We start from the raw sequence: 14,152 nt of genomic DNA on the forward strand, positions 1-14,152 counted from the left end.
GCCTTTGAGAATTACTGTGTTTAAGTAACGTAAGATACAAACCAGGACAGCCAGAACGCTCCCTAGGAACTATCACAGCAATGGAGACACCGCTGCCCGGGAATAAAACAACTGGTGCAAGTCCTTGTAAGCCAGCTGAGTGATTGAACAAGGCAAAGACATCAAAGTGTGTCGTACCTCAAAGCTTAACTTTGCCTTGTTCAGAAAAGAAGCACTTAAGACACTCAGGCAAGGCTTCAATATGTTTTATCTAAGCTAGCACAAGCAGCCAGGATGTCTATCCTGGAATCCAGTGACAGGGGTGGGGGGAGTAGGGCCCAGCGGTGCACCCCAGGCAATCGTGCTGTGTGCCATGGCATACGCGGTCAGTCACTGCCATTTCACTAGAATCACAGGCCTTCTTGAAGATGAATTGTCTTCCTTCCTCCATCCCTGCAGTAAGAAAGGATTAACACATTAAGGCCCATGAAATATGGTAAAAACAGAAAGGGGAAAAAAAAAACGTAGTAAAGGTGGCTTAAAACAAAATGAAAATAATTTCAGAAGTCACTGACTCCCAAAGAAGTGACAGCATTTTGTTTCACAGGGAGAAGAGAATGGTAGGTGCTCCCTGAAAAGCAGTGATATTGTGCATTACAGGACCACTGCTGAGAAATATTAAGATACGATATATAGATGTGGCCATTTTCTAGAGTTATTTCAAGAGAAACTTTAGAAAAATTTGGATGTTAAATTTTTACCCAGCTGGAGATTAATTTTCTTAAACTTCCATAGCTTGCTCATCACATTACTGTACTACTGTTAACAATACCTTATAACGATAAAGTTTTATATAAACTTGGATTAAGATACTATATAGATGTGGCCATTTTCTAGAGTTATTTCAAGAGAAACTTTAGAAAAATTTGGATGTGTAATTTTTACCCAGCTGGAGATTAATTTTCTTAAACTTCCATAGCTTGCTCATCACATTACTGTACTACTGTTAACAATACCTTATAACGATAAAGTTTTATATAAACTTGGATTTTTAAGGATATACATCTTTGTATTAATTACTTCTATACTGTGTAGGCATGTGGAATAGCATATATGTGCATATAACAGCAGACACACAACACTAATACATATAATTAACAGATAGTTATGTATTCTAAACAAACTATAAATACAGTCTACATACATTTTAATACGCACATACACACAGGTATTATATGTGCGTGTATACACATATAAATGTATATGTATATGGTGTCTCTTGAAAGATGCAAAGCAGAAGGAACAATCTGGGACAGAAAGGTGAAGTAGGATATATGGTCACAAAAATGTTTCATCCCAAGTTTTGCAAGTCTGGTTTGACTGAGACCAAAACCATTTGTGCCACGCCTCTAGAGAAGCACACAAGCTTACTTACCATAGCCATTTGTAGGCTGCAATACAGCCTTGAAATCCTGAAAGTGCGAGTGCATGCTCCTTCCATGATACCTGAGCTGGAGCCTACTGAAGTCTGAGAAGGAAGCAGCTCAGCACTGTTTATACTGACTCAACACTGCTCCTAAGCCAAACAATTTCTGCTTTGCTCTCCTTTATGATCTTTCTTTGTAGCATGCACGGGCTGGACTTGGGGGCAGAATCTGTTCCAACACATTCAAACAGAATTTCAGTTAAAGTAAGTTTAAGAGGTCCACTGATATCTACTCAAAGAATACAGGAAGCCCCAAACTCATTTTTATTAAACTCAGTGAAGTTCCTTGAAAGTTCTAGTTTAAGTTGAGAACATGCTCTTTAATAAGCGCTCCAGCTACAGCTCTGCAGAGAGAAGTCAAACCATTTTGAAAAGTTCAACATTTAAAGTATTATATACTATACTTATAATTCAAACAAATAAAATCTGTATTTTAACTGTGATAAATTTTATTTAAATTAATTTTGTTGCAAAGAAAAAATATTTGCCAGTGAGATGTTAGTAGAAGTTGTGTCCTGACAAACTGGATTCAGATTCCCATTTTGTTAAATTCACTGCTTCTATACATAAATACTTTAAAGAAAAAAAAGAAATTACGTCACAGTGCAAAGAGTGAAACATTACTATTTATTCACCGCCATTCAACTGCACTGATAACACACACCCCCCAAAAAAGTTACCCCAAACGTTCCACTTTTCCTTCCAGTCTCCTGCTGTCAGCAAGTGATGAAAGCAGAAGACAGGTTAAGGAAAAGAAGGGTAGCTTCAAAAATCAAGAAGGAAAAGGAGAGGAGATATTACGGGAACAGGCAGGGCCCTTCTGACATCCAACTACTGTGCGTGCTGGGGAAGCATGAGGGGAATGAAGAAGGGATGGTGCCAAGCTTAACATGCTTTCCTGAAATAGCTTCTCTTACTGCCACTGCTGGAGATAAAATCCTGAGCTAAATGCACCGTTAACATGACCCAGGAGGACATTCCTTATACTAATATTTTTCCATGTTTCTTTTTTTTAAAGGTAGGAGATACAGAGAAAAATATAAAGGACAGGATGAAATTTTTTCCACCTTGTTTCCTGACATACCAGCGAGACGGATATCAGTGCAGTTTAACATCTTTTTTTTTTCTTTCCCCCCCTAGTATTCTGGAAATAAAGGGGGTGAAATTTAACAGTAGGATACCCCAACAGTCCCCACAGCAGAGCAAGCGGGGGAAGAGTCTAAACCAGGGAATCTATTGGGAATTCTGCAAAAACAGAATCTCCACCTGGGGGTTAATGTGTCTACACTATTCTTTTTGTTTTGCTTTCGAAAACAGCCATTTCCGAGAGGGCCCCATACTTTACATGGCCATACTTTGTGATTAAGCTTTTTGGTAGTTAATACACGTTCTCCCTCATGATTTTTCATAGAAGAAAAACCTGGAAAATACAACGGTGGTCAGAATGAACCTGCGCGAAGTGAATCACACGGGGACTAACATCTGGTGGGAGTAAGAATGTAGAAGTTGCCCCAGCTCCATCCGAAGGAAAACCCAGGAAAGGTCTAAAATTCTGCACTGGTGATTAAGCACTACTGATTACAGTGGATGCTGCACACTCATTAATCCATTGTTATACTGATAGTAACAGAAAACGCTCATTTCTGCTCTTTACCAATTTAGCACAAAGAATAATTCCAACTTGGTGAACAGTGCTGGACTGAGCAATTCCTATAACAAGAAAAAATAACTGGAAAATTAGTTTTCCACTGCATCGAGATGCCTGAGCCGACGCAGCATCGCCATCCGTTCCATGTTATCATACATGAGACACTTTTTTTTCTTATTTTACATCCCTTTTCACAGGTAAGTCATTAAGAAAAGAGAAAAATCAGAGCCAATGCCTCAAAGGTATGATAAATTAGACCAGCTCTGAAAGAGATGGATAATTTCTGCAACTAAAGAATGCAGCAAGGCACCTGCTGAAACTCAGTAGGAGCCGACTTTAATTTATCAAAACTTTAAAAATTTATGTTGGTGAAAAAGGGAGTAACACTTGAATACATCTGTTCAGAGCCAACAGTAGTATACGGGTTCCTTCTGACTGAATGGACGTGGTTTCATGAGCATTTCTTAAAAAGGTCACTTACACAACCTCCCCCGCGGCCGTTACATCAGGGTGCCTATCCTGCCTCAGAGCTGCAACTGGACAAGAGGAACCAGAGTACCCTGCCTGACCTGAAGGCTGACGGATTTCTTGTTCTCAAGAGCTCTCTTCAAAAGTTTCAATACACGTTTCTGAGTAATAGTGTAGCTGGGCTTTGTTTTTGGTTTAATCAGGATGAACACCGTAAGATGGAGAGAACAACTTTTTCTCCTGAAAAATAAAAAGGAAATCGTGTGCCTTCTTTTAATTCCATCTTTCTAATAAGGCTACAAGTAACAAAATCTTTAGTGGAGTAAGCTTGATTAGCCTATTCATGAACACAGTTCAGATTCTTCTGAAAAAATGTCAAATTCCAAATTGCACAATAATAATCCAATTCCTGCAGGAAAAAAAAGACAAAATATGAACAATTAAGTAAAAGCCTAATTCTATTTTGAAGTACATCACCTTTCATCATGGATCATTCAAAAACATCATGAGTATGTTCCAAACAACTACTCAACAAAAACAGTAATGAACATGCGGCAAAAGTACAAAACTCCTTTGCACTACTAACAGATAATTTCACTGAAGTATTAACACTAGCGTAAAATATCTAGGCGTTGTTTCATTTAATTTTGAAAATACCACGTAGAAAACAATGCTCATAATTCCATCCACAGGATTCTACAAAGCCGCTGCTTCATTCAACAAATCTCTGAACTGTTTCAATATGAAAATTCCATTTTTTCAAATTGCTCAAAAATCATTGCAGAAAATTTCCAAGCACTTGAACTGAAGCAAAACCAAAGTATGAACTTGGTACATTTTTGCAGTTATTTCTAAAATAAGTTAATTTACATAAGTAGTCTCAAAATAACACAATGGGATTCAACTTCATTTTAGACATTTGGAAAGCAGTGTCATACTTTATTTAAAATAAACCCATGTAAAAACAAAGTTTAAATGAAAATGGTACCTGAAAAATAAATTATTTGATATAAAACAAATCAATAACTTAAAAACACACTAAATATACAAAATGTTTAACCATATACTGTACAGTATGGAAAACAATTGATAAAACCTTCTGTCCCACAAACAGATTAATTTATAAACAAAAGATTACATAAGTTAAGGGAAATTAAATCAATAAAAAGACTAGAAGTACAGTATTATTCAAAATTACTGGTCAAATAAAGGTTTATCCCAACTTATGTTTCAAATGTCTCAAGTCATTTTCTTCTCAATGACCAAGTGAAAAAGTTCAGCTGTACCACTGAAAAGTTGCTCAAAAATGTTTAAAAATAAGGAACAATAGTATGAGAATAAAGATTCTAAAACGTGAACACAGTAGCAATTTTTCAAGTTTTCAGGTGGTAGTTCTACTATTACTGATTTTCCATCGTTATCCACAAAAAGAATTTAAGTGCTGAAAATTCCACTCAACAGAAAAATATTTCTAGTTCAACCTTTGTAAATGTTTTATCAAGTGTGATAGATATAACAAGTAACCGCAGCAAGACTGAAGAAAACAATACAGGACTTAAAGTCAAATCCACTCACTGGGTGTTGTGTTTCGCTTTAGAGATCATAAAGGCTTCAACTTTTTTAAATCATGCAGAAGGAGAAAGCAACACTTGAAGTTTTGTTTAGTTTTAATACATAAGACTACTACAAAAAAAGCAATCACAAAAATGATGCTGTACCTGATTAATCTAAAAGTAGACACTTTTCGAAATTAACTGCAATTTTCAATTCTGCCAGCTGTGTCATGGAGAAGTCGCACAATACGCAGGTACAACCTCTTACAAGCAAGAGGGAGGTAATTGCGACCCTTTTTATGAACTCCACGCTTTTTAAATTAATAAGTAGAAAACCAATAAGGTATAATAAACATAGAAAATAAACACTAGCCTTTTGATCTTCATATTTATCAGTTCTATTGTGCCGAGTATCCAACATTGAGAAGTGCAGAGCTACATTAAAGGAACTTGCCTATGGCACAGAAAGCCTCTTCTGCTTCCAAATATAGAGATTAAAGTACCTAGGGTGATAAATTCAGTTCTTGGGAAAAAAACCAAAAAACAAACCACCAAGTGCAGCTCCACTAAGGGAGCTCAAAGGGAGCTGTGTTTTCTTATGCTAAATGTGAATTTGGTCCCTTCGCTCTAAAGCTATTCTTAGGAGCCTAAAAGTAAAAACGTTACAATAAGGTGCTTCACTGACAGTGTTACAAAGGACAAATTTCCTCATTATGGAAGTCAAAAATATGGTAACGTTATGACAGAGGTAGCATTAGGACAAATTGCTCTGTATTTGACTTCTGTGATTGAACCATGAGATTACCGTCAGTAGTTCACAAAAAGCTGTATGTTAAAAAACCTCCCACAAACCCTAACATTTTGCAGGTAGATATATCAGAGGACCTACTTTCAATAAACAGTTTATTATAAGACCTGTTTATTTTGTTGAAAAATTAAACGTGGGGACATTCTCCAAGTTTTTTTTTTTTCTTAAAAGCACGTAAATAACTATAAACTATCCAAAAGAGTAACTTTAGTTATGACAGTTTAGAATACACTGAAAAAAATCTCTCCTGAAATATTTGAAGAATCTCTACTTTATTGACCTTACCCAGAACATTAAAGCAACATAAAATTATAATAAATGTTTAAGGACCTTAGGGACTATTCATTTCCAAAACTTAACATTCAAAATAATGGATCACCTTTACAGTTATGTCATCATTTTGGTTTTAACTGCTGAACATTCTTTCTATAAATGTAGCTATGCCAATTTTTTATTTATTTATTTTTAAGATGACCTGTTTATTTTGTTGAAAAATTAAACGTGGGGACATTCTCCAAGTTTTTTTTTTTTTCTTAAAAGCACGTAAATAACTATAAACTATCCAAAAGAGTAACTTTAGTTATGACAGTTTAGAATACACTGAAAAAAATCTCTCCTGAAATATTTGAAGAATCTCTACTTTATTGACCTTACCCAGAACATTAAAGCAACATAAAATTATAATAAATGTTTAAGGACCTTAGGGACTATTCATTTCCAAAACTTAACATTCAAAATAATGGATCACCTTTACAGTTATGTCATCATTTTGGTTTTAACTGCTGAACATTCTTTCTATAAATGTAGCTATGCCAATTTTTTATTTATTTATTTTTAAGATTTTTAATTGCTTTGTGTAAACATTACTACAACATTCAATGCCCCTACAAAAAGAGGTGCCCTCTCCATACTGACACCCTTTGGTCATCTGGACAAGTGTAAGTGACCACAAACTGACCAACTAGTACTCCCTGCAGTGAGAAGTTTATCCTACTTTAGTGATGTGTGTGCATCTGAATTTTCAGTGGTTTTCATGCTATCATGATACAGATGTACCGAAAAAACATAACCAACCAGAGGGAAGGAAAAAGATGTGTGGACACACACCACTATGGGGACGCTGTTCTGGACAGTGGTGTTTCCTGACTTCTCCTTCCACCCTAAAAGATGGATCCCCAAGTCCTCCTCAGTCCCAGATCTAGAGCAGAAGTGAAAGGATTGGCACAAGCTCGGCACAGGAGGCAACATTAACTGCATTGGCTCGGTTCTCCTCCCTCTACACAGAAAAGTAGAGCACAACATCTCAAGTAAACCAAACTTTATGATGATGTAGCTTGAAGAACAAAATAAATCAACACTTTAGTATACAGACACCATCTAAAATGGAATCACAAGAGAACTAAACACACTAAGCTGCGTTGATTCTGCTCATGTTTATAGCTTTTCTGATGTTGCCATCTCCTCATCTCAAGGAACTGTACTTGCCTCTGCCAGCTTATACAAAGCACACAGCAACATTAGAATTTCCTTTTCTGTATTTACTGTGAAATTTCCCTATCTGCAAATGGGTAACCGAAGGTTTAAACTGTGATTAGGTTTGTGGCTAGCTTTCTGCACAGGAGTGAATTCCATTCATAGTAGAAATCTGGGAAGCAAACGTAAGTTACTGAGCAGGAATAAAAGCTTACTAATAAATCAACAGACTGGAAAAAAACAAGTCTGAATAAAGCCTTCAAGGAATTTTAATTTTGACAAAACTCAAATTTTTTACATAGTAAGAAAACCTGATTTTTTATTTTTTTTTTTTTTATTCTGTACAACACAACTAAAGCCCAGAACATCTTCAGAGAAGTTTAGAGGTGGTCTTCAACCACAATCAGGACAGTTTTGCTCTTAACTAGGCATTGTCTCATTTTAGAGTGAAACTCCACAGTCTTGCAAAGAATGAAGACTGCTCATGTGCAATTTTGGAAGCAGCCCCACAACAAGCGTGTTTAACAGCCATGCCTTGGCCTGGTAAGAGCCTTCCTGGAGTGCCAGATACAACAAGTATTTGAAAAAAGTGGAGAAGAGGATAGGTACCAAGTAAGGGCAGCAGAGCTTCCCTCTCAAAAGGAATACCAAGATAAAACAAAGTGATTCTAAAGCTAAAAGTGACAAAGCAATAATTAAAGTAACACCAGACATTCAACAGCTGGTAAAATTTCCTGAAAAAGATAATTGGCTTAACATTCAAAGTCCTGAAGGCTAATCAAGTCCCCGCTGTATGATCCTGCCTTTGCATAGTAAGCCACAGAAGCCAAGGCTCAAAGGTGACCGATTTGCAGACTGCCTTCCAAACGAGATGGCTCACAGCCAGCGAAGTGAAAACCCAGGGTGACTCACCGCCGGAAAAAGCTACAGAAGCAAAGGCCAGTTTCTGCTGAAGTGCATTCACATGCAAACAAGTTCTCTCTTCGTGAAAGCAAGTGAGTTTTGGACACAAAGCAAACAGGTCCATTTGAAAATAGACCCCAGCTGAAGCCTGACAACAGTATCACTGGTCTTCCTGTTTGTATTCCCAATTGGCAGATCTTCAGCTCTAAGGCTAGCTACCCTGACCATAAGGAGATTGATGAAAAAGCCTCCTCTCCCCTTTTCTTTTTAAACACAGGCAGATAAACTTCTCATTTTGTCACCATATTTGTCTGATCAAATAAGTGTAAAAAGGAAATGGTGTTGCCCAAATTGCAGGTTCATGAAAGCTGGATCGATCCCTTCAGAAATGCTGGCACAAAAAACATGCCCCATCCCCTGAGACATCATAATTCTCTTCAACATCTACACACGGGACCCTGCAATAGCAGCATGGCCATAACTATGTGTTTTCATCAGGAATTATACCTGATCCTTCAGAAGCAGGTATCTGGGGGTGTCCTGCAAGGCTTCTCACTTATTCTAAAGGACCCCAAAACATTCACCATCGCAGCTGTTCCCTGTAGCACATCTCCAGTATGGACCATCAAATCCAGGTCTTTAAAATCTGATCATCACGTCCTAATCGAGCAACCAAGACTTTCTAGTATTCTCTACCTTATTGAGCCTACTGCATCTCATGAGAAATGTACAGGACCTCTGGATTGAGACAGGCCTTTGGTTTTACAAAGATCTTGTAAGCACTGACTGAGACAGAAGGGTCACCTGAAAGAAACATCTATATTTCCTCAAATTAAAGGATGAAAAAGCAGAACGCATCCGCAGTTTCTCTAAACTCCCTGAGGATTAAGAGGCCAAAACCTCTCTTGAAACAGGTATGTTCAAGGGAGAGCTTCAGAGGAGGGTATGCTGGGTGACATAAGGAAACCAGTTGCTCATACCTTTTGCGTAGAAAAGCTGCTGGGAGATTACTTATTGTTAGAGTTTAGTTTCCACTTCCAGAAGTTTCCTTTCTGTATTTACTAGTAGGATGCATGGACTATTGTTTAGGACCAAAAGCATCAAGAATACATACACAATTTTTTCTTGACTTCAGCTATTTATGCCAAGTATTTATTGACTGTTAGAATGGTGCAGACCATACACCACTTCTCATATCAGCTCTTGATATTTTAGCAGGATTTTTTTTTTCCCCTCTTTTCCTGACTCAAGCAGCAGTGCTTTGCTCATGTAAATTGCCTGGTAACTATTTTCAGAGCAACTATCAAAGGAAGCTGGGATCAGATGTTTCCTAAAAGAGATGGTTTCATACCACTACTGAAACAGTATCCATGCAGGATATTCCTTCTTATTTAGCAAAGAACAAGAGATGGAAAAATAGGGAAGCAGTCAGATGACAGTGATGCCAAAAAGCCTCCAAGGAAAGTTTTTAAAAAACATGACAGCTAGTGAACTCACAGCAGTGTGCTGCTGATATGGTTGCAATGGCCAGCATGCCTGTAATGATTACTGATGCAAAGTCATATTTAGGGTGTCATTCGTTGGAAGTCTGAACCCCCATCTAAATGCTGTGATAAAACAGCAACTCCCAATTAGTTTGGAAATTAATCTTATATGAAATAAGGCAAGAGAGAATTGACAGGAAATTGGAAACGACTACAGACCCACTCCTGTGGAACAGCATAGTGTGAGGTTAAGAGGTGATGGGACACAGTAAGAGGACTTCTCTGTACTATGCAGTTTTAACTTGGGAGAAATCCCCCGAATGCTTCTGAATCTCTCCTTGTACACAGAAAAGTAGTATTTGTTGAAGTGATAAATGAGTGATGATAAATTGGTGGAAATATCTGGAATAGACACTGGAATAGACAGCTGGAAAGCACTCTTTGCGGGGTTGGAGTTGGTTGGTTGCTTTGTCACAGCCACCGTTTTACAGACCACCGTGCTTCTCAAAAGATGGTAGAGTGAACCGGACTGGCATGAAAGGCAAGGCTGAATGTATTAATAGCAAAAATCCCACTTATATTCACTGCACACAAGCTCAAAAACAATGGGAGGCTGCTCACTCCGCCAAGGCCTATCTATACGGCTTTAATTATGCCATGGCAGTTCCAGAAATATCAGCAACAGCATTTCCTAGACAGTGCTGAAGGTAATTAATGGAGATGGGCAGCTAGTTCAGCCACCCTTCAGCAGCGGCGTGCAGAGATGCTGATGCAGACTTCTTCGGGCTGTGCAAGACTGCAGATCCTATTACAGGAAGAGGAGAAGTAATTGCAAACACAGGGCAAGATCAGCTAGGGATGGAGTGATACAAGCAGGCGGCATGGAATGGCCTCTGGAATTTGAAAATAAACTTTGGGACTGGTAGAGGTTCACACAAAAAAAGGAGACACTGCAATAAAACTGCCACTCTCCCCATTTTCGCGTTTGCTCTACCTTCTGGCAACTGAACATGAACACTAGACCCGAAAGTCGCCCAGGCCAAGTCTCTAGTCGTGCACAGTATCCTTTCACAGCCTTTACCTGATAGAGTAATCCTTTTCAGGTTTCCTACCAAAGAACACCTGCAGGGTTACATCAGTCTGTGGCACACAGTTTCTATGCGACAGATTTATTGTAGTGCTCTTGTTTCACAACCCTTTTTCTTCTACTCATCTGTCAAAGGAGTAACTTAAAACTCTTAAAGAGGAACTATAGTTCTTTAAAACAACACTCTTTGAAAGCTGGACACTTTGTGCAATACTTAGCAAAAAAATAACAGAAAATAAAAAACAAAACAAAATTTGAGCAAAACAAAATCAAATTTAATGTTCTTAAATGCAAAAGTAAAAACAAACAAAAAACACAAAAAAGCAAAAGAAAATTAACAGAAACAGAACAACTCAAAGTTTCAAGGCAGTCTGCAGAAGACTTGGGGGATTAATCTTTAAATCTACAAATCAAAGGGGTTTTTGTTAATATCTAACTTGCAAGTAGTAAGTACTTTTCTGCTGAGTGTTCAATAAGTAAAGCTAGTTGTCAAAACAAAATCCTATTAAAATAGAAAAATCTAGCACTCATTAGAAGGGATGCGAGAAATACAATGCTCAAATGTTTATAACTTTTTTCTTTACAAAATAGAACTACCAAAGGAATTCAAACTATAATGATCTTTGAAAATGAGTAAGTATCTTGCTGCATTATAATGTACCAGTAAGTAGTGCACCATGCATTAAATATTTGGACAGAAGAGATTCAGTTTGATAAAGTAGCAACATATATTCACATCCTCTTTCTGGAGTTTCATTTTGACTCTGAAATCTTCCCGGAGTTTCTTTGAAACTCTTTGGTCCATTCCTATTAGAAAGTGGGCTTTAAAAGTAATGTTTCTAAAACCTTTGAATTTGACAGCTTGGCCACTGCTCAGTGTGCAACTTACCTCATCAATGGTGTTAAAAGTTATGCTGGCATGCTACTACTTACAAGACCTTGACTTTAAAAAGCCTAATCCTCAACTATATATGTAGTAATGAATATTAATTGATCAAACAATTTACTGTCAACTAAAACATTAGTATTTCTCAACTTTTCTTCCATACTACTGAGTCTGGGGTAGAGAAGGTCAGGGGAATGGGTAGGAAAAACAACAACATAAAAAACAAGAAAATTAATGAATTCAGCCTGATATTTTTCAGAAAATTCCAGTTTTTGCAGACAACATTCAATGGAACAAATGTTAGTCTCATAAGTGAAAGCATGCTTCAATTTTACCACCATCCAGAGGGTCTAGTTAATGCAATCTAGTTAAGATTTCAGGGGATTTTTAACATGTTTTAAATGAATAACTTAAAGGAACTTAAAATTGGTCTAACATTGTGGGATTTCAAACATTTGAACATGTCAGTTGCATCCCAGAATATAAAACCTTTTTCACTTCTCATTTAGACTAAGACAAACACTTGTGAAAATTGGCGCAAAATGAATTTTACACTAACAAAAATGTTTCAACTTCTGTCACTCAATTATCTATTCCATACAAAACGCACGAGCAAGTTATTTGTGGGACTTGTTGGTTTTGAAGGAAACCTGTAAGATTTTGTCCCCCAGGCGGTAGCCATTAAGACTTGCTATGGCCATTGCAGCTTCTTCATAGTTTGTCATGGTCACAAAACCAAAACCTTTGCACTTGTTGGTGTTGAAATCTCGAATAACTTTCACATTGGTAACCGCACCAAAGGGGCCAAACATCTGCCAGAGGATTCCCTCATCAGCATCTTGACCAAGGTTGTAGATGAAGATACACCAGCCAGAAGATGCGTTTCCTGGAACATTTACACCAGAAAGCCCACTCATGTGATCTACACCCATAGGAGAGAACCTAGCAAATAAAAAGCACAATATTTCATGTAAAAGTTCAATTCAATTAAGCAAGTTAACTTGAATGGGAAGCAACTGAGAATGAATATTTTCTACATGGACATCAAAACCGCCAGAAAGAAATGTTTCCCCATTCAAATTGACAATCAAATTGACAGCTACCAGGAGAAAAAAAGTTAAGTATTCCAACTACTTTATCAATAGGGAACTAGCCTTAGAAATAGGTAGGCAACAGAACAGCTGCAAGGCAAGATTACGCGATCACCTTCAGAGGGGACCTGGATCAAACTTTGAAACTCAGCTAGGCTGTTAAGAGTGCTCCGTGGCATCAGCGCAGAATTGCTCCAGTGCGGACAACAGGCAACGCCTCCCCAGAGGCCCCAGCTTGCTTCAAGCCACCCTCAGGCATCTCCCACTTATTTTGCTCAAGGAGTTTGCATCCTATATCCTCCTTTTCTTGCCTCTAAAATAGCACGTTGGGAACTCTTAAGTCAAAGGGTTTCTTTGGGTTTTGCTGGGAGGGAGGGAGGGGACGTTTTGTATTTAGGAGTGGAGATTGTGTGTATTAATTCGAATTTCTTTTTTTGTGGAACAGCACAAAACCTACTCCCTTTTCCACCGTAAGGCAGCAGGTGCAGGCAAACACTCCCAATACCAGCAGGCTGCTAAATAAGCCACAGTCATGCATACTCGCAGCTATTAGGCAGCTAAGGAAGTATTAGCACTTCCTCAGTCAATTCTCAGTAGCTGGGATGCCCCACGTTTCTAGCTACAGAATTTAAATCTCAGGTTTTTTTTCCTTAATACTAGTTATGCAGATATTCTAACTGCGGTAGCTTTCAAATATCAAAATAGCAAACCACATTTAAGCACCACACAGTTTTACAATTTCAGTATGCATGTATGGTTTTCCTCTTATTAATTTTACACCAACTTCATACTAGGAAAACTTATCTGACTTTACTGAACTGTACTTTTTAAATCACCTGCCCACTCTTCCTAAACCCTGCCTCCTGCATATTACCCCAGCAGTATTTATGCTAACAAAACGCAAAAAAACCTCTCCTTTTTATGTCTTGCTTTGTATTATTTTCTTTTCTCCTATAACCCACATCTCTAATTCCCCTTTATTCTATTTCTGGTCTCCATCCTAGAAATTCAAAGCTTCAGAATATTTTAATGCAATATTACGGTTGCACAGCTAAGCACTCAAAGGTCAGGAAATATGAAAGTTAAGGTAAAAAACTCAATTTGATCCCTTGTGCTTATGTATTATTTAAAAATGTGAGGTCACGTGATTGTAGAAATATAATTATACTATACCAGGGGTTCCCAAACTGTGGTGTACCACTGGTGATATGCAAACCACTTAAAAGCGGTACACGTGCTGCTCTCTGCCAAGAACATGGCGGGGGGGGGGGGTGTGGTTTTTCTCG

General features: G+C 37.8%; 1 protein-coding gene across 1 annotated transcript in view; it reads right to left on the reverse strand.

Moving 5' to 3' along the window:
* Window positions 1–11,147: 11,147 nt before the first annotated feature.
* ELAVL1 (ELAV like RNA binding protein 1) overlaps window positions 11,148–14,152 on the reverse strand; it is a 38,680-nt gene continuing 35,675 nt past the window's right edge. Inside the window, exon 6 of the mRNA XM_009277050.1 lies at window positions 11,148–12,717. Coding sequence (XP_009275325.1) covers window positions 12,393–12,717 — 325 coding nt within the window. The 3' untranslated portion in view covers window positions 11,148–12,392. The remainder of the gene's footprint in view (window positions 12,718–14,152) is intronic.

Source organism: Aptenodytes forsteri, unplaced genomic scaffold (genome assembly GCF_000699145.1).
Source record: "Aptenodytes forsteri isolate BGI_AS27 unplaced genomic scaffold, ASM69914v1 Scaffold274, whole genome shotgun sequence".
Taxonomy (NCBI): domain Eukaryota; kingdom Metazoa; phylum Chordata; class Aves; order Sphenisciformes; family Spheniscidae; genus Aptenodytes; species Aptenodytes forsteri.